Source organism: Onychomys torridus, chromosome 7 (assembly GCF_903995425.1).
Source record: "Onychomys torridus chromosome 7, mOncTor1.1, whole genome shotgun sequence".
Classification (NCBI taxonomy): Eukaryota; Metazoa; Chordata; class Mammalia; order Rodentia; family Cricetidae; genus Onychomys; species Onychomys torridus.
The window spans coordinates 31,680,422-31,708,136 of record NC_050449.1 but is presented as its reverse complement, the minus strand read 5'-3'; the positions used below and the strand labels follow the sequence as shown (position 1 = coordinate 31,708,136).

Genomic DNA, 27,715 nt, shown 5'->3' with positions numbered 1-27,715 from the left:
GGATTCCCTTCAGCACCGCATAAACCTGGTGTGGTGACTCATGCTTACCACCCCAGCCTTTGGGACAGTGATTATCAATCTTCCTAATGCTGCAACCCTTAAATACAGTTCCTCGTGCTGTGGTGACCCCAACCACAAAAGTGTTTCGTTGCCACTTCATAACTGTAATTTTGCTACTGTGGTGAATCATAATGTAAATATCTGATATTTCTGATGGTCTTAGGTGACCCCTGTGAAAGAGCCATTCAACCCCCAAAGGGGTTACCACCCACAGGCTGCTGCTTTAGAACATGGAGGTAGAAGAACAAGAAGTTCAATGTAATTCTCAACTACTTAACATATTTGAGGACAGACTAGACAGAAATCACAGGCAGTCTTGGAATTCTTCACGTTGGGTATATCTCGCAAATTACGAAGAGGGACTGGAGAGATGATGCCTCAGCAGTTAAGAGTGCATGCTGCTCTTGTGGAGGACCTGAGTTTGGTTCCCAGAATCCACTCTTATATATCTCTATCCCTTCTACGGAGACCACAGCCATACTCTCAAGTCAAGCCCTCATCATGTATATCTGCACATCATAAGAGCCCGCTAACAGCTCTACCAACCCTATCTGATAGTTGCCACACCCTTTCGATCTGCTTGTATACTTTTATTGCTTAAAATCTATAGATCCAGCATATATGTGCCTTAATCTCCATACTGTCCCATCTCCTGTCATCCGCCACCAGTCACTTAGCCCAGTGTTCTAGACCAACATACCTCCACGGCACTTCTCTGATGTTATACATGTACTCTTACCCGTTCGCCTATACCCAGGATGTTCCCTCTACTGAATTTGTGCCTCTTCTTTCAAGACTAGTCTTTAAGTTCATTAACCCTACTTCTCACACACACTGTCCTTCCTTACTGTGGCACATAGCTCACATAGCTACAAGTGTTCTTTACTGTCCTGCCTCCCCTAACCTTCAGGCTTCATTAAGGGGAGGCTAAATCATTTCTATGCGTCACTTTATCATCAGCATCTGGCACATAGTAGCTACTCAATAAATATTTGAATATCTGGGTAAATAATAGTGGCAGTAATAGTAACAATAATGATCACTCAAGCTAATGTGCCAAGCACTGTTCCAACGACTTCGAATGTGTTTACTCATTTAGTCCTCATTATAATCCTTTAAGAAGTAGTAGCATTGCCGGGCGGTGGTGGCACACACCTTTAATCCCACCACTCAGGAGGCAGAGTCAGGCAGATCTCTGTGAGTTCGAGGCCAGCCTGGTCTACAGAGCGAGATCCAGAAAAGGCAAAGCTACACAGAGAAACCCTGTCTCAATTGAGAAACAAAAACAAAACAAACAAACAAACAAAAGAATTAGTACCATTAGTACTCTACTTTACACATGAAAAACACACTGTCACTGAGATATTTGCTAATATGTCAAAATTATATACCCAGAAATGACAGAGTCAGAATCAGAACCTAGACAGTGGACTCCAGTGCCAAAGCTATTTATCAGATCTCCAATTTGACTCTTTTTTTAAATGTTAAGACTTTCTTTATAAAGTATGTATGTGCGTGTGTGTGTGTGTGTGTGTGTGTGTGTGTGTGTGTGTATCCATGTGCACCATGGATATGCAGGTGCCCAGAGTAACCAGAAGAGGGCATCAGATCCCCAGAGCTGGAGTTCACAAGGTGTTATGAGTCACCCAATGTGAGTGCTGGGAACTGAACCCAGGTCCTCTGCAGGAACAGCAAGAGCTCTTAACCACTGACCATTCCTCTCAAATCTAGAATGACTGGCTCTCTGGCATGTACAATTCAGCTCAAATATCATCTTCTGTGGCAACTTTCCCACAGCCACCAGACTGAGGTAGATATCACTCTTCTGTATGTCATAGAACTCCTCAGATAATATCAGGGTCCAACAAACTTCTGCGTAGTTTGTTCTGTTCAACAAGGTCCTTGGCAAAAGGAACTTTGAGCCTTGTTACTATTGGTAGTATCTTTGGTGCTATCCACATGGTAAATACTCAAATAACTTTTATGGTTGGTTGGATGGATGGACGGACGGATGGACGGATGGACGGATGGACGGACGGACGGACGGACGGATGGATGGATGGACAGCCTGAGCTGGAGCTATCAGCGTTCATTTTCAGATAATCCAGCAGATGGCAGAAGAAGACAATAACTGAACAGAGAGCGGGCTGCCTTACCTTTCACACTGGTCACTTTCTTCATGATGGTTTCCTGACCTTGGCACAAGGTCACTGTCACTGTGGCTCCAGGTGTACCAAAGCCCCAGATCACCGCCCCTGAAGGCTCCTTCTGCAGCACCATGTAATTATCGATGTAGGAGGCAAAGCGAAAACCAATACCTAAAAATGTTAGCAAACACTCAGGAAAATATCAGGGAGATTGAGCATCAAGTGGGCCTGGTGAAACAGGAAGTAACACACAGTTCCTATACAAAAGAATACGAGTCTACTCAAGCCTTATAATCTTCCAAAACTAGATCTTGTTGCTCTTAACTAGATAAGCAACATAAGAAGAAGCATCCCCAACAATATGCGTCACAGCATAATATGGTCATTAAGGAAAACTTAGGCCCCAAGGCAACAACCAATAAACATACTCTCTTTCCCTTCCCTTCATAGTTCTTGATCAGCCCCACACCCCACACTTTGCTCTAAAACTTGGCTCTAGCGCTTAACTTTTCTTCTTCAAATCACTAAAATGCACCATCCATGTACCTCAACAGATGGTGTTTATAAGAAAAACAAACCACTTCCTTCCCCAACTCTCCATCATTGTGCCCACTCCGAGTAGCTAGGAAGGAATACAAGTGTGATGCCTGTCTCCACACAGCTTCTCTAATGCTGTGCCCATCTTCATCTCCTCCGTCCCACCTTATCACTGCCAAATCCCTTCACATCACTTCTCTTGGTGCTTATTATTGTTTGTTTTGTCATTGCTGTTTGGTTTATTTTATTTGGGGAGGGAGGTTGGTTGGATTTTTTGGTTTTGATTTTTGTTTGTTTGTTTGTTTGTTTCTGTTTTTGATGACCTGGTATACCACGCTTATGACTGTGACAATTTGTCTTCCTGGTGAGTTCAGATAAATTCAGGACACAAAAATAAGATCATGGAGAGGCAGACGCTTAAAATCTCAGAGAAAAGGTCTTGTCACCATTTCACAGGCGAAGGAAAGAGGAGGCATACTTGCATATTGGATTCTGTGCTAAGAGTCACTAACAAGACTGAATAAGAATTCACTTTAACGAGATCATTTCTATTTTTAACCCACAGCCTATATCGAAGTACTTTTTAAATAACAAGCATTGATCCACATGATCCCAGTGAGCTCACAGAAATTTAACTAGGAAAATCATAAAACTTACATCCCAATTTGTCTCAACAGAAAAGAGTTTTTTTTTTTTTAAATCCTCCAAAGAAAATAATTTACAAAATTAAGGGTTGTTTGGGGTTTGTTTGTTTTTTGTTTTTTAAATAAAAGTGACAGGCAGGAAAGAGAATTAGAATTAACAAAGCTGACATTTTCCTCCCTGGGAGCTACAAAAGATGGCAGGCCCCTCAGGCTATACTTAACAGGGCAGTAGAGCTAATGGGGGTCTCCTCACAAGCTTGGTGGCCTACTTACACTGCTCTTAGAATACCAGACTCTAGTGCCTAAAAAATCCTCAGCTCTCTTTCTCACTCAGGAGTTCGTTTGATCACGAAGCCTACACGACAATCCAAGTCCATCCAGAAGGCCTAACAAGCTCAAGACGCATGTACCATGAGCAAAACACTCTGGGACCACAACATCCCAGAATTGCATGAGCAGGCTGGCAGCCTGCGGGGGAAACTGGGAGGCATATGTGTGGGAGGGCCCTGTCTTGGGTAGATACAGAACAAAAGCTGAAAAGCAAATGCATAAATAAGAGCTAAGCAGAGAGAGGGCTGGAGTCAGAGGGATGGAGGGAAGAAAACGTTGCTTACATATTGGAGTTTGCAACCAGTAGTCCATAGGCTGGGGAATGCCTTTTCAAGCCAGTCTGTGTTTGCCAACACACATTTATAGAACCTCTCTGTGAAAGGCTTTATGATGAGTAAAAGAATTTTAGAGGTGGAAACAATCTGATAATAATAGTATAATTGTGTTACTTACTGATCAAGAGATATAAACACATTACCCATCAAGGGACTAGGGCACAACTAAATTAAGCAATTTTTTAAGAATAGAATAGCTGTGAATTCAGCAAATATCTCTTTATGGATACCTACTGTGTGCCAGACACTATTTCACACACTGAGGCTACAATGGCAAAGGGAAAATACTACCAATAATAGATTTAATTTTTTTTTCTTGCTGCCAGGGATTTTAAAATACTGGAGACAGTAATTTTTTTTTTTTTTGGACTGGCCTCAGAAGGTAGTTTATGACAGCATTAGAATCCATGTCATCTAATTCCAAAGGTATTATAATTTCCTTTTTGCTTCAGTTAGATTGTGGCGATAATGCAAAGAAAAATTATATACTCTATCCTTATAAAGCTCGCATTCCAAGTTGAACAGACACTGAAACATACTGAGGAACTGAGCAAGGGGCAGAAGAGAATGGCACATCTTAAACGACCATGCATATTCAGACATGAATTTTTTTAAGATGTTGGCTTTCTCCCTTCCTTTGGGAAGTGAAGTAGAAAATAGGAATGAGTGCTGTGGGGAAGAAGCAATCATTACAAGCAGACTAACAAATATTTTAGGAGAGTTGGTTACCTCTGATGGTTACCTCCAACAGATGTACCAGTGAGGAGTACACTGGCAGTCTCGATAAAAGCCACGGAGTTGTAGTTCTCAAACTGGGTGGTGAGTTCATAGGTACTTTCATTGCTAAATGTAACTTCTTATTACATTATAAACATGAGCAAAAGGAGAGTTAAAGGAAAGATATCAGGATGTGCAAGGAAGAAGGAAGGGAGAGAGATCTGGAGCATGAATGGATACTGTCAAGTGCAAATCAAGGTCATGGAATATGACCCAAAGGAAATAGAACAATGATAGTAAATATGACAGGCCTTAAGAGAAAAACTAGAAAACAGTGGCTCTGTTGTCTGTACCTTCTCCCTGCCTCCTATGATAGGTCCCAAAGATCATGAGAGGGATGCGAATTGGGGACTGACCACTGCGGTGTACTAGTTTTGAAACTCTGAAAACCCACTGGTGGGCTGGGCCTGCTGGTGCTTGAGTAGACCCAATCATGCCGTTTCTTCTCACCTCAGCCTTCATTTCTTGTTTTTACTGTGGTGAAGTAACGTCCAAATCCCTAGCATTCTAGCCAAGAGCTCTAATCCACTGAGCTATAATCCCAACCCCCTAAATTTCATTTATTGACAGACTCTGGGGTCCACCGTTTCAGTGATCCAAAGAAGAAAAAGGGTAGGCAGATCCTGCATTATCACTCTACTGTGAATGAACAGACAGATTCCTGTCTTCTGGTATCTCCACGCTGACGGGCAATGTCCAGCCCAGGTTAGTCAGATGACAAACCCTGGCCTGCAGATGGCCAATGTGAGTTAGTCCCCTCCCCAGCGTGATGAGCCTTATCCCTCCACCAATCTCTCTAAGCTGCACCAAAATTCAGAGCTAAACCTTAAATTATTCTGAGCTAGTGAGGGGGTTGTATTTCTTAGCCCTAATAACCACTTAAACTTGTAAAATTTAATTCCCTCAAGGCACCCATCCCGATAGAAGCCCTCCCCAAGGGCACCACTGAGGGGGCAGGTGCTGAAGTATTTTGGATGACTCAGTCACCTGTTTCCAAATAGTATCTAACTGGCTTCGCCCCCTTCTCTCGGAGTTCTCCTGAAGGCTTCGGTCTGGGCATATTGGAGCCTCCCCAACTTAGTAAAACAAAGTCTCCCTCTGCCCCCTACGCTGCAAGTGAAGGACCCACCGTGGGTGGGGATAAAGGCAGCAGGCGGCCCAGCGTACCTGCACCCCAGGCCTAGGTGGGTGGGGAAAGACCCGTGCTGACTCAAACCAGACCTTGAGCGGGAATGAGAGCCAAGATCCTGCAGAGGATCTGAAAGGCAAAGGTCCCACAGAGCCGTGTCACCTCACCTGCACTTCTGCTGGCTCGAACGGTTATGAGCAGCAGCAGGCCACACACAGCCCCCAAGGAAACCATGCTTGCGGAAATCCGCGCCGAGTGCTGGACTCCAGACGGGCCCCTAGGCAGGGGCGGGGACGGGGGCGTGGTCCTGTGTGGGCGGAGCCTGGGGCGGGGTCACATAGCGGGCTCCACCCTCGAGTCCTCAGTACGCGAAACCATCCGCGGCTCAACACAAGGCGCCCCCGCTCTCCTCCCGGCCGCCGTAGTTAAAAAAAAAAAAAAAAAAAAAAAAAAAAAACGGTTACCCAGCAACGAGATAAAACAACTGGAACCATCCGCACCAGCTTGAAGAGAAAGAAGAGGTGAGGCGGTTTCCCGCATTCCCTCCCCTACGTGGAGGCCTCGCCCTTTCCTTCGTGTGTCCGAGTCACTCGGCATCCCCGGCACTCACTCCCTCGACTCCTGGAGCACATAGGGAGCCCGGAAAGCCCTTTTTGGAGAATCTGGAACGTTAGGTCGTCGACGTCCCGCCCACGGTTTGACCTGTCTTCCCCCTCCACCGCCCGCGCTCTCCCGCGGGTTCAGGGCTTCTCACAACCCTCGAAGATTTATTCGGTATTTAATCTCCTGTTTCCGCCCAAAAGAGAGAAAGGGAAGACTCCCACAGGCCAGGCCTCGTGAAGCCTCCAGCCTAGACCCCTCCCAACGCCCCTCTGTGCCTCTCGGGGTAACCAGCCAGCCCTTGAATTTAAAAAGTGAAATTGTATTCAACAAATTATAATAATGTCTAGAACCAAGACTAGATTCTGTTTGTTTGGTTGGTTGGTTGGTTTGGTATTTTTCCAGACAAGGTTTCTTTGTGTAGCCCTGGCTGTCCTGGATCTCGCCCTGTAGTTGTAGTCCAGGCTGGCCTCAACCTCAGAGATCCACCTGACTCCGTCTCCCAAGTGCGGGATTAGAGGAGTGCTCCGCCGCGCCCGGCTGACCGTTTTGTTTTTTAATTTTAAACTTTAAACAGTTTCTTCTCAGCAATGTACCTATACTAGCTCCTCAGCAGTCATTATCTCTTAAATATTGCGGGCTAGCAAAAACAACCCTCACCTTTTAAGAACAGAAAGACGAACTTAATATCTAGTGAAAACTGTGGTTCTCTTTTTAAAAATGGATTTGTCCAAATTAGTGGATCTGCATTTTTTTCCTTTTTTGGTTTTTCAAGACAGCGTTTCTCTGTGTAGCTTTACGCCTTTCCTAGAATTCATTTTATAGCCCAGGCGGGCCTCGAATTTAGAGATTCGCCTGCCTCTGCCTCTGCCTCCCGAGTGCTGGGATTACAGGCGTCCGCCACCACCGCCCGGCTGGATCTGCATTTATAATACTATAATTCTCCAGCCGTGGCGTCGCATGTCTTTTAATCCCAGCAGTTGGGAGATAGAAGTCAGTGGATCTCCGAGTTAGAGGACAGACTGGGCTACATAGTGGGTTCCAGGACAGCCAGGTCTCAAAAGGAAAAACAAAACAAAACAAAAACCAATGATTCATGATAGAATTCAGAACTCTAGAAGAAATGTGTAGACTTGGTTGGGGGTGAATTTTGTTTTCATTTATTGAGTGTGCATGTGTGTATGGACGTAACCTTGGGGACACAGCCTGCCTGCCTATGGAAGTCCAAGGACAGTTTGTGGGAGTCGGTTCTCTCCTCCCACAACGTGGGTTGCAGGGCTTTCATTCGGGTCTACCTTTACCTACTGAGATAGATCACCACCAGGCCTGGATCATATGAACTTTTCTTTTTAAAGTCCAAACTATGTGTGTCTGAGAAATAATTTGAGTTGTGATTGTGAGTTGGTTTGTCATAGCTGTCTGTGATTATGTAATTTAAATTAGACACATTAAAATTAGATACTTTCTACTGAATCTTCAGGTACCATAGGCAATTCTTTCCAAGGAGATGTCGATTCCCTTCTCCAACACCCACTACCGAATTCCACAAGGATTTGGAAATCTTCTTGAAGGGCTGACACGGGAGATTCTGAGGGAGCAACCGAGCAACATACCAGCTTTTGCCGCAGCGTATTTTGAAAACCTTCTAGAAAAAAGAGAGAGTAAGCTCTTTTAAAAAAAAAATAGGAATTTTTAAATAAACTAAGCATTTGGTTATGGCAAAACTTACAATTGAGGAATATACCTGTCTTCGGCCTGTCATCTCCACACATGTGCAAACACATGTCCACACACCCCAACACACACACACACACACACACACACACACACACACACACACACACACACACACACACACACGGGAACACAAAAAAGAAAACACTAACAGCAACAACAGAACCCTAAGATTGTGTTCATTGTGCAGAAAGCCTTTATGAGACAAGTGGTTTCAGATACAGTTCTTGTTGCTTGAAGCAGTGTGTGCCAGCTCACTCCCCAGGCCACTCACAGCATCTCTCATCTACCCGGTGTTGAAGGAGGTAGCTCTGCTCTCATGCATCCCTCCTAGCTGACTACCCGCTCTTCCTGAGAGGGTAATTTGCAGTTTTCTTTACATTTTGACTCTTCTCATTTGAAAGTATTATAAGTGTTATAAAAATAATTCAACCCTCCTTAGATTAGATAAATTGGTCTTCGCTGGTGTATATGAAACTGTTCTTCAGCGAAGGCACAGAAACAAACTGATTGGGCAAGTGAAGTTCCCGTTCATTCTATACACTCTCCAGGTCCCATCCTGCATAGCGACAACCTTAGTCTGAACTTTATATCAACTTTATATAGTATAAACCTTATATACTAATAGTAACTATTTGATTTCGAGCCAAAGTGAAGTTCCTACACTTCCGTTCATAAATTTAGTTTCAGATCCCAGCCTTGAAGACTCATGGCTCAGAGGGTCTGACCCAGTGGTCAAAAGGGGAATGATCACAATCCTAAATTTGTAAAACCTGCTCTTGCCTGGAACAATCATGTTATATGAGCTTTGTTATCATTACTTCGGGCAGAGGAGACTAGGAATAGCCCCAAGCAGACAGACATTCCTTTGTAAATCATTTTACAGAGAGAAAAACCCAGAGCAAGGCTAGAATCCTAGAATCAAAACAACTCCCATCCACACTAAACAACTCCACCCCTGTCCCTTATGATCCTGCCTTTGAAGAACTCCAAATTTCACCGACTTCCTGACTACTGCTGCACTGTCCCATAGCTAGTCAGGGTGAATATTTGCTGCACAGTCTGCAACATTAGCAGGGAAAGACTATTAAAATCGTTTAGTTAAAAGTAGTAGTTTTTGTAAACATGAATTTTGTTATTATAATATTAATTTTGCAGATTCATGCAGTAAAAATCTTTGGGCATTGTTTAATTTTAGAACTTAGGAACATACCATTAAAAAAATATTTGAGTCATTGTTACCAGGTCACAGTAATAAAAACAATTGATGACGAACAGCCTCAGAATACTGGCTCTCTGATAAACAAATGACTAAAACCATTTGAAAAAAATTTAACCACCACACCCACTTCCACCTATGTCAACTAAACGTGAATTTCCAAGTGATACAGTATAAGAATTTAACCTTCCCAGGCAAAGCCAAATAAAATCATCATGGATCCAGCCTCCCACCCTGCAAGAATTCCCTTGCCACTGTTTTTCACAGGTGGTTATTAGTCTTTTTGTGGCAGGAAACCTGTTAATAAACAGTGGTCTCTCAAATCAGTAGGAGAAAATGGGCTCTTAAATGATGCTGAGATAAAAATGGAGAAACAAAATAGCATCAATTCTTTATATCATACTTCCAGATCAATTATAAATTGACTCCAGATTTAAATTATGAAAAGGAAAGCATATCGATGCTAGGAGAAAATATAATCCCTCACCTAAGGAAACAGCTTGTTTGCTAAGTTGCCTTCCTTGCTTCAGACCCCCAAAGAACAAGGGAGCAGATGCACAGAACTGACAACAGAAAAAGGAAACTTGTATGTGGCAATTCACCATGCAGAAAACAAAAACACAGATAACAAACCAAGAAGAAATGCTTGCAATTTACATCCCAGTAAGTTAATCAACCTAATAAAGAGCTTGTAAAAATAGTGTGTCCTAACACATTAATACCAAGAGATAGCAACAAACAGTTCATACAAAGGCAAACGTAACATGAAAATTTGGTCAAACTGGACCATAATAACAATTCAAGTCAAAATTTCACTCAACTGGGGAGAGAGAGATGGTTTAGGAGTAAAGAGCACTTACTGCTCTTCCAAAGGACCCAAGTTCAGATAGCAGTACCACTCCTGGCCACTCACCGCTGTTTGTAAGTACAGTTCCAGGGAATCTGACTTCCTCCTTGTTTCCATAGGCACACACAAGTACACGTAAAGAAAAGAAATTACACTGAACTGCCAACAGCCACTCCTGCATCCAACTGTCAGAAAGCCATGAGCTTGACAGTATAGTTTGTAGATAAGGCTGAGAGAAATAAGCCCTCACACCCATTCCTACAAGAGATGTAAAGCAAAATCTAAAGGGAAGGAATTCTGTAGTATCTGCCAAAATTCCATATTTAATTAACCTGTATCCCAGAAGCTCCACCTCTATACTTTTCATTCCAGCATTGTTTGTGAAAACAACTCAAATACACATATTAGGTGGTTCTTGTTTCACTTTTGTAGCGGCCCAAACAACAAGGCAAATCAGTCCTTGAAACCTCTAAAATTGTCAACCAAAATATACCGTTCCTCTTTTAAGTCAATTTAGCACAGGTACTTGTGACAGTGATAAAAGCTGACCAATGTGGAGAGTTATTCCAGAAACTTTGTAACTGTTTATGAAAGAACAAACCAAGTAAGTATACAACTGTTGTTGGGAATGAAATTTGGGGTGTAAGAAAAAAATTATAGTTTAATAAAACCCTGTAATCTTGAACCTGAATTTAAAAATACCAGTGTGAACTTTTCTGTAATGGAAGCAGCTCAGAGTGTGGCTCCTGGTGAAAAGCCAGAAGACTCACATGGTGAAAGGACAGGCCAGAATCCTGAAATTGGTCATCTGACTTCCAACCATGTGCCATAGCATGCTCGTGCCCATACATATATAGAGACATGCACTCACATACTCACACCTGCCCGCACTATTTTAAAATGTATTTTTTAATGGAAGTCTTTTCTGGCTCCCTACATTTTGAAACCTCAAAATCATGACTAACTAACTGCTAGTGGCTGTCTATCCCCTATATTATCATCTCTGAATACTATTTCCCATGAACCAAACTTGCAATTAGTTCCATACATGTGGGATAAATATGTAAGAATAGGCTGACCATCTTTCCATCCCCCAAAATAAGCTCCTAATGATTTTTAGGATTGCTAGCAAAGGCCTGAGGAGTATCCAAGCACATGAATAGCCATCACTGACCAAATTTTGGACAAAGAGAGAATCAAGAAAAATAATAAAACTCCAGGAACCAGAATTGACCCAGGTTACTAAATATTTGTGAGCTCATAATGCTAAAATCAGTCACAAAGAACTCATCATCCAGCCACCTAGGAAAGTACTGGAGGAGAGCTGGTTATTCTGAAAGCTGACAAATGAATCAAACCTGCAACCTTACTGTTTTATAAGAGCTGTATTTCAAGGTAACCAAACGGTTGACTGTTTTCTTTATTGAGTCCACCCCAAAATAAGTACTGATTAATTTAGAATGTTATCGGTTTGTACCCTAAATAAGTTCAGGAACAATCATCAGGGGCCTAAAAAATTATTTAAAAACTAAAGAGAGCAGGATATGACTTATCTTCTGAGATTAAGTACCACTATCAGTGAATATTCTTGCCAAAACAATCAAACCTAAATCAGATGAAGCCTGCAAATCTAACTTCCAATCTACAGGGAATTCAAGGGCAAATGACCCTGTTAAAATCCCCTGTGTAGAGACAGTCAGAAATATCTGCATTGGAAAATTCCAAAGGAAAACTGGCCCAATTTCATCAACAAATAAATTGCACAGTAAAATAAGGTGGTGGTGAATTTTCCACTAAAAATTCTTTAAGGCATAACAAAAGGCATTATGCGTCCATTTTGAGGCTCGATAGGATCAAGATAAGTATATTAGACAATAGGGATAATTTTGGATAGTTGGCTAGATACAGGATGATTGTAAGGAATTGTTATATTTTAATGGTACATGCTTATATTGTATAGACTCTTTTGGAGGTACAAATTTAAATATCTGTCAATTAATTATATGGTATTTGGGGTTGGCCTGAAAATAACCAGAAGAAAATGTAAGATAAATGATAAGATGATAAACCATGAGTGGATCATTGTAGCCTTTATGCAACGTGCACATGGGGCTTGTTAGAGCATCCTACTTTTGGAGTTTGAAATTCTTCATGATGGAAAACTATCTTTGGATGGAAATACTTCTTGTCTATGTTAACTGTCTTCATAATGTGTCTCATTTGAAAACCCTTATTTTTCACTTTTCCAGACTCCCTGATTCCTTACTGTATTTTACATATATTTATACAGTTGCTAATGCGAGTTTTAGGTGTCTATTTATTTAGAATATTGACATTTGTTCTTTCTCTCCCATTTCCTTATGAGTAAATGCCCCAGAAGGCTCATTCATGTTAAACTCGTCATCATATATTTAGTAATTATTTATGCAGCACTGGGCTGTTCAATGTCAGTAAGATTTTCAGCTGTCAGTAAAGTACCTCTGATTTGAAACAAGAAACTTGTGTTCCTGTATTGTTCTAGATTCACTATAATGAACACAAAATAAGTTTAAAATGTTTTTGTTATTTAGAAACCAACTTTGATCCAGCAGAATGGGGGGCTAAGCTAGACGACCGCTTCTATAACAACCACGCATTCAAGGTATAGTCCTATGAAGCTACCAAATTTGGCTATATTTTTTCTATCTGTAAAAAAAAATTATTATTGTCTCCTCCAATTTTTATGAAGTGTGTCAAACATTATTAATAACTTAATAAAATGTCTTCTGAACTATCTGAATTGAGTACTGATCCTTCATATGAACTTAAAGATGACCAACAATCAAGTAGGAGCTTGATTATCACACAGTTACTCCCATCTCTTAGTCTTTAAACTTTATTGAGCATCACAAGTAAAGAATTATATCTAATAAAATAAAACATTATTAGTCCAACTTTTTTATTTACATATTACAAAAAGACTAATTTGAATTAAATATAATGGTAATGGTACACGCTTTTAATCTCAGGATTCAGGGGCAGAGGCAGGCAGATTTCTAAGTTCTAGACCAGCCTGGTGTACAGAGCAAGTTCCAGAACTGCACAGAGAAACTCTGTCTCAAGATAGCAACAACAAGACAATAAATTAATTATTTTTAGAGTACTACTCTCGACAGCTGGAAAATGTCATTTTCTCAGATGTTGGACTCCAGAGACACTGGCAAAGTTCAGGCTTTAATGTAGGCCAGTAGATTTGGAGAATGTCTTGTAGAAGCTGTCAGTTTGCCTTCGAAAGTGAATTTCTGTCCATTTACAGCTGCTTGTATGAGGCTGGTGCTTTTATTTCTAGTTTTCAGACTATCTGCACTCATGGGGTTTTGGGTTTTTTCAATTGAGATCAAAGAGATAATGTTGAAATGTTGTGCCCTGTGTCACCCAGAAAATTCAAGGTGTTTCTCTTACTTTGGTTTTCCAGAGTTTTATTTTATTCGTTTAATTTATATATCCTCAATTTTCCATTTCCGTGTTAAAGCCTCTCTTCCTGAAGGCAGTAAGTTAGCAGTGCCTCTGTTTGATAGAAGACTGGACTAGTCATGTCAAAACAGACTGAGCTGGCTCCTTCTTTATACATACATCTTTTTCCAAAGTGAAACTCACTTCCCTGGTTTGATATACTATTGATTTTAATTTCATAAAATAATAATTGACATTTTCATGAATGCACATAAGGTGCTTTGATCAAATTCATCCTCTATTACCTTCTCTTTTGTACTATTGACTTAGTTTTTAATCTATAATTACCATTAAAAAGTCAGCCTGGCTTCATACTATGGAATACAATGACTTTGGTTGCTACTGTAGAAACTATAAACTTTTTTCCTATGGTCCTCAAGATTTATTACCAAACCTTATCAACTCTCAGTGTGAGGCAGTCGTTTACCCCTTGAGTTTTCCTTCACTGACATTTATTCCAAGACAAATTCTTGTTGAAAAAAAAAAACTAATATATCTTTAATTTCCCATGCTTTTCAATACCTTAACTTCCCGTTTCCCTTAAGCAGAATGGTTCAAAAGTTTGCTATCTTCAAAACAATGTCTGTGTGACCCTCTTTTCTTTTTCTAGGACCCAGAACAAACTGAGAAATGTGAACAAGAAATGTCCAAGTCACCTGAGAGAGAGGAAACACCAGTTATGGCCTTTGTATGTAGTATTTTCCACTTTTATATTCCTACACACAATGGCATCGCTAAATTTAAAGTTGTGCACAAAATATATATCAATGTTAGAATTGTGCTTTCTAGATAGATACATAACATCGGTGATAAACTGGCAGATTATTTTCATAAACTCATTCTTCCCTTTGAAAATCTAGATCAGAACATCTTTCCATGGGAAAGAGACAGACAACTGAACTTGGCCTCCTTGCATCTTTCATATTAATATTCCACATGGGGAATTTTTTCATTTCTTGTTGCTGTTGCCACCACACAAAGGCAAAGGTTAGAGGTAAATAAAGGAAAACACTTACACACCTCCAAATAAAATGGCCTTAAACAGTCTGGCTTACTCCTGGTCCCTGCAAAGGTCTTCTAGAAAAGTGCTTTCCTGCCCTGATAGTCTCCATCCACGCCACCCGGAAATAGGAAAACCCACCCTCAAAGACACTGCCTCTCTCTGTTCAGGGGTGTGCTAAAGCCGTTACTTGGAGATAATTGTGCACAGTGCAACAAACTTCATTTTGATTACTTAAAATCAGCCACCTTAGAGTATTGAGACTAGGGTAAACACTACAAACCAGAGCCGTGGTGGTATTTTAGGAGCATAATATTGTTTTGTTCTATTATTCCTCTGTAGAGCCAGTTAAACATTTTCCAAAACATCATTTCCTATACTCTTCATAGTCCAAACTAAGAAAAACCAGGCTTTGCCAGGCAATGGTGGTGCACGCCTTTAATCCCAGCACTTAGAAGACAGAGGCAGGCAGATTCCTGTGAGTTCGAGGTCAGCCTGGTCCACAGAGCAATTTCCAGGACAGCAAAGGCTACACAAAGTAACCCTGTCTCAAAAAAAAAAAAAAGGAAAAAGAAAAAGGGAAACCAGGTTTTGTATAAAAGAATTGATTCTGTACAATGTCAGAGTTCAAATGTTTGAGTTCCTTTTCATGTCATAGTATCTGTTAATGATATTGATAACTAAAATAAACAACACCCACTCAGACACAATTTTCCTTACCTTATTTAACTGTTGTGGAGTAATATTGACACAACCCAATTAGTGTAACCGTAGTGTCAGATGTAATAGGAATTCAGGGAGTACAGAAAGACAGAGTTATTCATGCCCTTACTTCTCTTAGAAAGGCTCTTTTATAAGCTATTACACGTTTGTGTTACGGCACCATTAATTTGTAACTTAAGAGTAATTCACTTGTCCACATTGGAGAATCCTCTCAAAGAATTTTATGCCAGTCTGTTTGTATTTAAAACTTTTGTTGGTAATGGAGGGGATTGAACAGCTCAAAGGTCTGTCAGTAGTTGACTGAATGACTAAATCAGGACAATGGAACACAATGGCCATGCCCCTCCCATTAAAACTGAGCAAAATTATATATGAGATAACGTATATAGAAAGAGAACCCAGATATGTTGTTTCATGGGGAAAGTAGCTGTAGAGCATTCCAATTAGTATAGTCTTGTTTTCAAAATGAAAAACAAATGTGTCTTCACGTAAATGGACTCATACATAAAGAGATTTTGGAAGGATATATAAGCATACACAAATACAGAGACATAAAACTTACAATAATGGTTACTTTTTAGGAGCAAGATTTGAGGATGTGAAAATGTTTCAACTTTTCACTACAAGTGATTAACTTGAGCATTTTTAATGTGTGTTTATTATCTTTGTAGCTTAAAAAAGATACATTAAGGGCCATATATATTTTCAGTTCTACATTTAGGATCCATGAATTTTGCCATCTGTAAGTTATACCTAAATTTAAAAGAAAAAGAAGAAACTGTATGTCTCTGTTTAGCCAACTCTGATAAACCTGATATTAGTAAACTGACTTTCTCTTTGATGTTCCACCTCTAAATGTATGATTTTAATTGTCTAAACATTTAGAAATTAGAATTAACATCTTAATCCATCTTATTTAATCACGATTACTTCAAAACAGCACATGTACTGATGTTAACACAGACACTGTCCTTCAAGGATTCTTTCTTGCTTCTCTACCCTAAACACAATGTTATTTCTCAGGAAACTTTAAATAGGTACTGTCTGGGAACAAGAAAGAAGACGTTGGCAACGATCTTGTATTAAGACGAATTAAAGAGTGGCAAGCTGAACCCCGCTCTTTAGGCATTCAGCCTTTGTTACACACACAATGTGACAATGTGTAAACGCTCCCTCCAGGAAACAACAGACCTCAAATAGTTGCATCTAGAAATTAGTTAAATCTATAGACCCATTTCTGCAGCATCAAAAAGGCAGCATTCTAGAAAAGTCTCTCACTTTCTCTCCTTTCAATGAAGGAGTCTACTGAGGAAGAAAGAGAAAAGGAGGAGTTCGCTGCTCTCAAAATCCAGTCAGTCTTCCGGGGACATCAGGCCAGAGAAGAGGTAAAGAAAATGAAGTCAGAAGATAAGAATGAGCAGGCGAAAGGAGAGGAAGACAAGTGAGGACACGGGTCCCCCCAAAAAACATGAAAAGTAATCCAAATCCATCGTTGTTGTGATTGTCATTTTTTTCCTCAGTAAGGGAAACTTGATGTTGTGGAATAGCATTTGTTGCTGCTGTGAAAATCTGTCATGAGCATTTGTTTAATAAACATGCCATTGAAACACACCCCTTGAAGATTTCCCTGGGAACAGGAAAATTGTCTCTGCTTGTCCCCAGCCTGTACCTAAACACCTTTGATTTCAGCATCTGAACAGTAGTACCTGAGGCTGAGTCAGCCTTGGGTTGTGTGGTCTGGCACCTAGTGAGTAAAGCCGCTCTACCCCACCCCTGGCCACTGAGCTTCATGTTTCTCTCCTGGTGGTAACCTCACTGCCTTTTAAGGATAGTCTGCTTTCTGGTTTTTCTTGGTGATGGTGGTGGTAGTGAACCCCAGAGCCTAGACTGAGCTATATACTGAGCCCTAAGTTTTTTTTAATAGTTGGAGTTATTATAAAAATAAGATCCTGCCTTCCTGTAAATTGTACCACCGATGTTCAGTGACCATAACAAGCAATCATTCATTGAAAATGTATTGCAGACCATTCATGTGCTGGATCAGTAGTGAATATTTGCTGCTTTGACCACACAGCTTACAGTTTTATTTTGTGTTCTGTCTTCTTGAGACAGGGCTTGAGTATGTAACCCTCCCTGAAAGTCTTTTTTGCTCATTACTATGAATTCCAACTGCTGGACACTGACGGCCCACTAAACCCAACAGCTGGGCTCCCTTTAATATTCACCTGTGCCTGACATCCAGTCTCATGACTTCCTAAACCAGCTCCATATGCTTGCCAGACTTTTCATCCCTCCAGCTCCAACCTTGTATAGCCAACTACCACTTAAAATTCCTACTGGGATGTCAGGTTTCTCAAAATGAACTTGCCCAAACAACTCCTGATATTGAACACTCCAGTCTCTAGTTCTCTTGGTGTTTCCCACTTCAGAAAATAGGGTTCTATGTAGTCTGGAGAAAGGTCTATGATAGCCATACTTTCAGTTTTGAATGAGTGAGTTTATTAAGTAGATAGTACGCCTAACATAAAAGAATAAATGGGGATAGATGACACAGGATAAATGGATAGACAGACAGACAGATAGAAACTGAATGCTTATTAAAACATGTAGCAGAAATCAACTGGTAAAGCCCCATTGAGGCAGCCAGCTAGAGTTCCTGGCAGAGAGCGTCCTGGGCAAGAATAGCATCCCCTGGTGAGGCTTCTAAGTGAAAGAACACATAGCAGCAGCCATAGATGACATCATCAAAGTGGGCATTCACGCTATCCAGCAGGAACCAACTAGAGAAACTGAGGCTATCAGTTGGAGTTTCCATTTGAGCTTCTTGTCCATGGATGAGGTTTCCCATGGCTGAACTTGTGGATTCTCCTTACAGGGTGGGTAAACAAGGAAGCAGAGTAACATCTGTTGGAGGTACTTCACCTTCTATCTAGCTGGTTTCAGGGGAAAGTTTTTACCCTTGGGCTGTTTTGAGGTTCTCTTCCTGTCACATAGATATGGGGCAGCCCATCCTCAGACAAGTGGCTTAGGAAGGACACTTTTTTCTGTTTGTTTTTTGTAGACAGGGTCTTGCTATGTAGCTCTAGGCTGGCCTAGAACTCATAGAGATCTGCCTGCCTCTACCTTCAGAGTGTTGAGACTAAAGGCATGCACTAGTACACCTGGTTTGGAGGACACTTTTGAGACAGACATGTCTGAAAATAGATGGTGGAGCAAACCGGCTTCCAGTGCCAGCTTCTCAGTGAATTTAAACAATACATGATAACTTACAAATATAATATACATTGCAAATGGCCACTCCTGTCAGGGTGTTGAAGAAAGAAGGCACTCCAAGATGAAATTTTGAGGCCTATGTGGCAGCAGGAAGTTCCAGCCTCTCTGATAAACTGAACCCCAAACAGCCATACAAAGGCATATTTATTGAAAGTTACAACAAGTATTTCCTCATACCAAGGTCCATAATCTAATTTGCATATCTTACTAAAGGAGAGCATCACATGCCCCCATGACTCTAGTCCTTTATTATGTATCATTTGCAAAAATACACAATACTACAAGAGCCTCTAGTTGACTAAAGCATCTTGTGACCAAAGTCATGGGATGGCTACAATGCCCCTTCAGCAAAACAATCACTGTCTTCCACAAGGATTCTTCAAGGTCAGAGTACTTCCAAAAAACAGCTGTTCATTCTAATATCTACCCTGAATACAGTGACTCTGCTAAATTCCTACAACACATTCCATTCTCCCATTTTTCCAGGCCCAACTCTCTAGATTCATCCTTAACTCATCACTTTCTCTCCCATCAAAGGCTCGGCAAATCTGTGGAATCTACCTATGAAGTACACTCAGAAGCTGAACACATCTCCCCACTCCCATTGTAGCACACTGATCCTAGTCCCCACCATCCCCCTTGTGCATTGCTACAGTAGCCTTTACATCAAGGCATACTGTGTGCTCTCATCTCAGAGTCACCTGCAGTGCCTCTGCCGAAAGGTACAACCCCAGACAAGCCCTTCCCATGATGGCCACAGAAGCAAAAGCAGGCAGACCACAGGCAAATAGTTCAAGTCTTTGTACCTGTTGCTTGTGCACCAATCTCTTGACCAAAGAAAGTCATTTGGCCAAATACAAAGTCAAAAGGATAACCCCTTGCCTATTTGCAGCATAACAAAAGATCCTGTATACAAAATACTATTTTAGTTTAGGGTAGGGAGTAATAGGGACCAATTTAACCTTCTGTAGTCTGCTTTCTTCGTTATAATTAACATCCTCCCCGCATGCAAAATACATTCGCTCTTGATCCTAACCCCCTAAAAGGTCCATCAAATCTTTCAAGTCTAGGAGCTCATGATCTCTACCAGGTCCAGGTGTGCCTTTTCCTGATATAAACACCTTTGAATTAAAAAAGCAAATAATAGTCACAATGATGAAATTCCACTGAGTAGTCAGGTTCCTGTGTAAGGTGAAAGGCAGAACAATGTTTTAATGAATACACACCTGGTCCATCCCCTGTACCTGGATCCCAAGTTTTCCTCAGTTATTTGCAAAGAACAGTGAAGTTTCTCAACCTGCTTCCTATTTGTAGGAAAATGAGGGCCTAAGGAGCTGTTTATAACTTACAGGAGTTTTTCTCTCTTTTAGTTGGTGTTAATATTTATTAACTTCTAAGCTTTATTTTTATTTTTTATGTATGAGTGTTTTTCCTGCATGTATGTATGTGCACCAACTGTGTGCCTGATGCTTTTGGAGATCAAAAAAGATGCCCTGAAATTGGAATTACAGATGGTTGTGAGCTGCCATGTTAGTGCTGGGAATGGAACCTGTGTCCTCTGCAAGAGTTGAGACATCTCCCCAGGCATTAGGTAACACTTGTGCTAATAAAGTTATCTTTATTTTTTTTAAAAGATTTATTTATTCATTATGTATACTCTCATTACAGATGGTTGTGAGCCACCATGTGGTTGCTGGGAATTGAACTCAGGATCTCTGGAAGAACAGTCAGTGCTCTTAACCTCTGAGCCATCTCTCCAGCCCCATAAAGTTATCTTTAAATTAGTGAAGTACCTATGTATTTGACTACCATCAACTCTGTGTACTAAAAGCTAGAATATCTTTTTAAGACTTTCAAGAACTGAAACCAAATTTCAATAAAGCCAGTAGCTGTAATATCTAACTAATCTCTCTACTTCTATTCCATCTTAGAATTTTCCAAAGGAAAAGAAAGAGCTGTGCATGCACACGTGCACACACACACACACACACACACACACACACACACTGGTTTAATTGTGGAGGCTCAGAACGGTATGCCATCAGTAAGCAGGAGAATCAGGAAGCCCAGTTATGTAATTCAGTCAGAATCGGAAGGCTCAGGAGAACCAGGTGCCAAAAGTGTAATTCTCAGTCCAAGACCAAAGGCCTGACAATGGGAAGGTGCCTGTGCCGTAAATCCTGGAGTGAAAGAGGTCTGAGTCCAGAAGCTCTGCTATCTAAGGCAGATGGATTACCTCAGCTCCAAAAAGGAGAAGTCACTCTTCCTGTGCACTCTCAATCTGTTGAGGCCTCCTGGTGAGGGAGGATGGCTTTCCTTAGCATACTGATTTAAATGCTGATCACTACTAGAAATACCCATAAGTATGTTTGGATGAGCTGTTTGGGCATACCATAACCCACACAAAATTACCCATCTAGAACCATCCAGGAAGAGAGTCTCAGTGAGGGATTATAGACTATCTACCCACTCCCCAAACCTCCAGCCCTATGAAATGTCCCTCTGCTTAAACCCTCAATGGCTTCTCATTTCACTAAGAATAGTAGCTGAAAGCATCATAATGGGCTACAAAGGCCTTTGCGAATCTTTTTATTTCCAGCCCTGCTTTGCTTATTCATTAGGATCCAGACATACTGGCATCAGCATCTTCATCAGACAGTCTAGGCTTGCTTTCATCTTAGGGGTTTTATGTATGTTGTTCCCTGCATCTCTGTGGAATGCTTTTTGCCAGATACCATCTCAGTTCACGTCTTTAGGCAATGAATGAAAGTCAGTGAAATCTTCTCTGGATGTAATTTTAAAAAAAAACAAAACAAAACAAAACAAAAAAAAAACTCGGCTTCTGTCTTTGTTAGAAGTGATATTGCTGTAAAAAGACACCATGACCATGGCAACTCTTTTCTTACTTAAAAAAATTTTTATTCATTTTCCTGCACAGATCCCCCTTTCATCCCTCCTCCCACTTGATAGGAAGTCACAACATGCCCACACAGTTGGGCTTGCCAGGCAGACCACCTAGTTATTTCCGGTTCAAAATAGCCATTTCCGGGTCAAAACATCTCAAGTGACTAGGACTCCGTGGCTTTGCATGGTTGTGTAAAGAGTGCTCAGCCATGTAATCTACGCGCATGCATGGAGTAGCCACTTGTGTTCCTGTACGCATGCGCGGCCCACTCTTTAAAAAGCCGGCGCCATTCTTGCACCGGTCTCTTCCTCTTCTCTTCTTCTTGTCCTCTTAACCATGTGTGTGTTTCCCACAGGCCTGTCATGTCTCTTCTATCCTATATTAATAAACAGCTCTTCTGTGGATTTGTCATGTTCGGGACGTGTACCTCGCGGGGTAAGAACTCCAAAATAACTAACACCACTCCCTGCCCCCAGTCTTCTCCCCCTCCAACCCAACCTCCCATCCCCTCTTCCAAAAGGGTAAGGCCTCCCCTGATGAGTCATTTAGTTGAGGAAGGATGAAGCCCCTCCCCCCTGCATCAAAGCTGAGCAAGGCATACCACCACAGGTAATGGGCTCCAAAAAGCCAGCTCATGCACCAAGGATAGATCCTGATCCCCCTGCCAGGACCCTCAAACAGACCCAGTATGCAGAGAGTCTAGTCCAGTCCCATGCAGGTTCCACAGTTGTCAGTCTAAGGTTCATGAGTTCCTGCAAGCTTGGTTCAGTTGTCTCTGTAGATTTCTCCATCATGAACTTGACCCCCCTTGTACATATAATCCTTCTTCCCCTTCTTCAACTGGACTCCCAAAGCTTGGCCTGGTGCTTGGTTGTGATTTCTGCATCTGCTTCCATCAGTTACTGGATAAAGGCTCTATGATGACAGTTAGGGTATTCACCAATCTGATTGTTTGGGCTAGGCCAGTTCAGGCACCCTCTCCACTATTGATTGCTATTAGTCTAATCTGGGGTCATCCTTGTGGGTTCCTGGAAATTTCCCTAGCATCCCTTACCCCATAACAGTTACCTCTATCACAATTTCTCTTTCATTGCTCTCCCACTTCTTCCCTCCCCCAGCTCAACCATCTCATTCCCTCATCCCCCATCCCCTTCCCTCTATTGCTCCCCATCATCCCTAGTTTACTCATGGAGATCTCCTCTGTTTCCCCTTCCCAAGACAACCAATCCACATTTCCCTCTTAGGGTCCTCCTGGTTCTCTAGCTTCTCTGGAGCTGTGGGTTGTTGTCTGGTTATCCTTTGCTTTACATCTAGCATCCACTTATGAGTGAGTACACACCAGACCATGGCAATTCTTATAAGAAAAACACTTAGTTGAGGGGGCAGCTTACAATTTCAGAGGTTCAGTCCATTATCATGGCAGGGAGCATGGTGACCTGCAGGTAGACATGGTGCTGGAGGAGTAGCTGAGAGTCTTACATCTTGCAGGCAACAAGAAGTCAGCTGAGACACTGGGCATTATCCTGAGCATAGGAAACCTCAAAACCTGCCCCTACAGTAGCACACTTCCTCCAACAAGGCCACACCCACTCCAACAAAGCCACACCTCCCAATAGTGCCACTCCCTATGGGATAATGGGGGCCAATTACATACAAACTACCACACTTTCCTTTCTCAATTTATCTTGTTGATTCTAAACAGTAGCCAGTATATCCTATAGAAGTGTCAAAAATGAAAGAAAAATACTAAAACAATAGGTGGAAGATTAATATAATATGGAAATTTGGGTAGCCTGTCATGATTTTTTTTTAATTATCCACTTGACACAATCTAGAACCACCCACGAAGAGAGTCTCAGTGAGGGATTATCTAGATTTGGCTGGCCTGTGGGTATGTCTCTCATAGGGGTTTATCTTAATTGCACTAATTGATGTAAAACACATATCCACTGTAGGTAGGACCTTTCCCTGGGTTTGGGTACTGGGCTGTATGAGTGGAGAAAATGAAGCCAAAGCAACGGTTCTTATAGGAGACCTGAGTTTAGTTCCTAGCGCCCACATCAGGCAGCTCACAACCAGCTGTTACTCCAGCCAGCTCTAGCCCAAAGGAATCCCATGCCCTCTTCTGGTTTTTGCAGGCACCTGCATTTATGTGCACATTCCAACTCAGAGACACACACATCTACATGTAATTTAAAAATAAAACTTAAGGGGCTGGAGAGACGGCTCAGAGGTTAAGAGCACTGCTTGCCCTTCCAGAGGACCTGAGTTCAATTCCCAGCAACACATGGTGGCTCACAACAATCTGTAATGAGATCTGGTGCCCTCTTCTGGCATGCAGGGATACATTCAGACAGAACACTGTATACATAATAAATAAATTTTTTAAAAAAAATAAAACTTAAATGTTTTTAAGAATGCAGAAAACGAGCTGAGCAGTAAGTGCATGCATCCATCCCTCTCTGCTCCTGAATATGGATGTGACTGGTCATGTGACCAGCTGTTTCTGCCACCTTGACTTCCCTGCTACGGTGGACTGTGAGTTAAAATAACCCCTAGGTTACATTTTGTTAGTATTTTATCACAGCAGCAGAGATGAAAGTAGGACACCTGCCACATAAATTGTGCTGCTAATGGTGCTTGTTAGAGTTGCAAACAGGAGTCAGAAGAAAATGAAAAAGTGTGTAAAGGGGAGGAACTTAAAATACTTAGAAACACTGTGGTGGTTTGAAGGAAAATGGCACCGTATGTTGCAAGGAGTGGCACTATTGGGAGGCGTGGCCTTGTTGGAATAGATGAGGCCTTGTTGGAGGAAGTGTGTCACAGGGATGGGCTTTGAGGTTTCAAGTGCTCAAGCCAGGCCCAGTGTCGCACTCTCTTCCTGCTGCCTGCCAATTCAGAGATAGAATTCTCAGCTACCTCTCCAGCACCATGTCTGCCTGCATGCTGCCGTGTTCCCACCATGATGAAAAGTTACTAGCTCTCTAAACTGTAAACCAGCCCCAATTAAATGTTTTCCTTTACAAGAGTGTCCATGGCCATGGTGTCTCTTCACAGCAATAAAACCATAGCTAAGACACACAAAGTTTGCTCTGTAGGAAGATAAGTTCAAAGTTTGTCAACATCAATTTTTCATTAAATATTACTGGCAATGTACCTGAACAAATGCAAATAGAGTTGTGGTTATGGTCATCAATCAATCCTTTCCAATAAATAAAATCCAGAATGGGGGGGGGCTGTTCTTTTGTAAGGTGATAAGGAGCTTGGTCAGTGTCTCTCTGACTCAGAAGTTAACCGGTATAAGCTCCTAAACTGCCACTGCCACTCTGCCTCTGTTCATATTATAGCATCCACTTGTCCACTTGTTTTGCCCTAAAGCAAACTGAGTAAGGTTCTGCTGCTTAATTTCTCTAAGTTAAGCCATTAATTTCTGTCAAATCAACTTGAGTTGTAACATATATATTTTTTAAGTTTTTTTTTTTCTCCATGAAATTATTCCCTTGTTTTGAAGGAGAATAAATGTGGGCTGTGGTGGGTTAGGCTGTGGTGAGTTGGGCTGTGGTTAGCTGGTCTGTGGTTGGTTGGGCTGTGGTGGGTTGGGCTGTGGTTAGTCAGTTGAGCTATGCTTGGTCAGTCTGTGGTTGGTTGGTTGGTTGGTTGGTTGGTTGGTTGGTTGGTTTGGCTGGTTGGTTAGATGAATGGCTGGTTGATTAGTCATTAGAATTCCAAGATTCCAAATAGTAGTAATGTTATAGACATTTTGCACCCAACCCTTTTGATAGATTGGGCCCCTGATTGGATCATAATTATTAGAACATAAAGTCTTTAGGAAATAATTAGAATTAACAAGTCCATGAGGTCAGGGTCCATCTCTTTTCCTTTGTGCCACTTGATGCCAGCCTCCAGAACTATGAGCTGAATACACTCTCTTATTAGCCCATGTCAGATGTACTAAAAAAGAGAAAATGAAATAAGATAGTCAGGGTTGGTTTCCTACCTCAAGAGACATAGTCAATGTCTGGAGACATTTTCTGTTGTAACAGCTCAGGGCAGGGAGGAAGAGGGTGCTCAATATCTGTAGGTAGAAGCCCAACACACTTTCTAAGCATTGTGCAACACTCAGGTTAGATGCACCACCACCATTAAAAAAAAAAAAAAAATCTGGCCAAATGTCAATAGTTTAAAGATGGAAAACCCCTGAACTGAGTATTAAAAAAATGTCATGTAGTTCCAAGCAAGAACAAGATTTTGGATAAAACTGACTGAGCAGGAAGTAGGGACAAAAGAAACATACCATGTCTGTTTGCTTAGTGATTATGTCAACAACACACTGAAGAAAATCTAAAATCCTTGGCCTTTGACTTGTGTGCACAAACTTCATTTTTAATCATTTTCAGTAATCTATAACAGACTGAAAACTCCTGTGCTATATAAGTCCTAGGCAAAGGGGTAGAAAGGAAAGCTGAAGATAAGAAGGTAAAGGAAAAAGTGCACAGATATGAACTACCAAATGCAGCAGCCAGATCTGGATGTGCACAGAAACACAGTCAGCCATAGCCCACCTAGATCTCCCACCTGGGAAACATCGGACTGAAGTTTGTAGAGGCTGAATGAAATACGGTAAGTCGGGACTTTTTCTCAAGGGAAATAAGACACTCCCTAAAAAAATGAGACACACATTCACAAAAAGAGCACAGAGAATACAAGCAGGGTTGAAGGGTACAGAAAAAAGCACAAGCCATACAGAAACATTTGATTAATGTGATTACATTAAAATTTGACTTTCATATATTAAAAAAAGAAAACATAAGCAAGGTAAAAGAAAAAACAACAGAATGAGAAAAATTATTTTCCATTCAAACTGCATAAAATTCACCAAAAAACCTAGTGTACAGAATACAAACTCCTACTCAGTATACACGGGAAGAGCGAATACTAAACCCGCAGTACTGACTTTGGTAGCAGAGGAACAAGAGAAATCAGGATGGCTGCAGGCCACAGAAGCACATATATGGAGTGTTTGGTTTCTTTTTTAAGGTTTGTTATTTTTAATCTTGTGCATGTATGGATGAGGGATATGTGCACATGAGTGTAGTTGCCTACAGAGGCTAGAGGCACCCATAAGATCATCCTGGATATGGAGCTATAGGCAGTTGTAAGACACCCAAGTGAGAGCTGGGAACCCACCTCTGGCCTTCAGCAAGAAAAGTACTAGCTCTTACAGGCTGAGTTACCTCTCTAGCCCCTGTTTTATTTCTTAAGAAAAATAAGAAACGCTGGTTACAGTGGCATATGCCAGTATTTCCAGCACTCACAAAGGTTGAGACAGGCAGATTGTGAATTGGAGCACAACCTAATAAACTAAAATGGTGTTGAGCGATAATGAGGCTGGGTAGTGGCAACATGAATTATTATAACTTCCATTCTTATTCATATACTTCAAATATGTTTCAGGAAAAAGAAACTGTAAGCATGCTCACAAGTCAGTAAGAAGAAAAAAATAGAAAACCGGGCAAAATGAAAGAACAAAAGAAAAGAAAACCTAAATAGTGAGCATATGGAATAATGATGCTAAGGCTCCCTAACAAAGAAAATATCAGTTCAAGCCAGGTATAGTGAGGTATGCCTGTAATCCAGACTGTGGAGGCTAAGGCAGGATAATCAAAAGTTAAGTCATCCTTGGTAATATAACAAGTTCAAGGCCAGGCTCAGCTAAATGAAACATAATCTTGGGTTGGCTCAGTGGTTAAAAGAACTTCGTGTTCTTGCAAAGGACCCTGGTTCGGTTCCCAGCACCCATATGGCAGCTCACAACCATCTCTAACTCCATTTTGAGGGTCCTTGATAGATTCTTCTGGCTTCTGTGGATGTCAGGCATGAATATGGTGGACATACATACAAGCAAACAAAAGATTCACACACATAAAAACAAACTTTTTTAAAAGGTAAGAAACACACTATCA

The 27,715-nt window shown here is 41.3% G+C and overlaps 2 protein-coding genes across 3 annotated transcripts in view; one reads left to right on the top strand and one right to left on the bottom strand.

The window, feature by feature from the left end:
• The window catches only part of Siae (sialic acid acetylesterase), a 36,079-nt gene extending 29,723 nt beyond the window's left edge, over positions 1-6,356 (bottom strand). Inside the window, exons 1-2 of the mRNA XM_036192903.1 lie at positions 6,127-6,356; positions 2,217-2,378 (exon numbers count right to left, since the gene is read on the bottom strand). Of these exons, the coding sequence (XP_036048796.1) occupies positions 2,217-2,378; positions 6,127-6,193 (229 nt within the window). The 5' untranslated portion in view covers positions 6,194-6,356. The remainder of the gene's footprint in view (positions 1-2,216; positions 2,379-6,126) is intronic.
• Positions 6,357-6,418: 62 nt separating this feature from the next.
• On the top strand, positions 6,419-17,185 carry Spa17 (sperm autoantigenic protein 17). Of its 2 annotated transcripts, none has more exons than XM_036192904.1 (5): positions 6,419-6,480; positions 8,040-8,220; positions 12,930-13,000; positions 14,462-14,539; positions 16,873-17,185. In XM_036192904.1, the coding sequence occupies exons 2-5, from the start codon at positions 8,067-8,069 to the stop codon at positions 17,017-17,019; spliced, it is 450 nt and encodes a 149-aa protein (XP_036048797.1). In that variant the 5' UTR covers positions 6,419-6,480; positions 8,040-8,066; the 3' UTR covers positions 17,020-17,185. The 2 variants fall into 2 exon arrangements, with proteins under 2 accessions (XP_036048797.1, XP_036048798.1); XM_036192905.1 differs by lacking the exon at positions 6,419-6,480 and adding an exon at positions 6,492-6,733.
• The last annotated feature ends 10,530 nt before the right edge of the window (positions 17,186-27,715 follow it).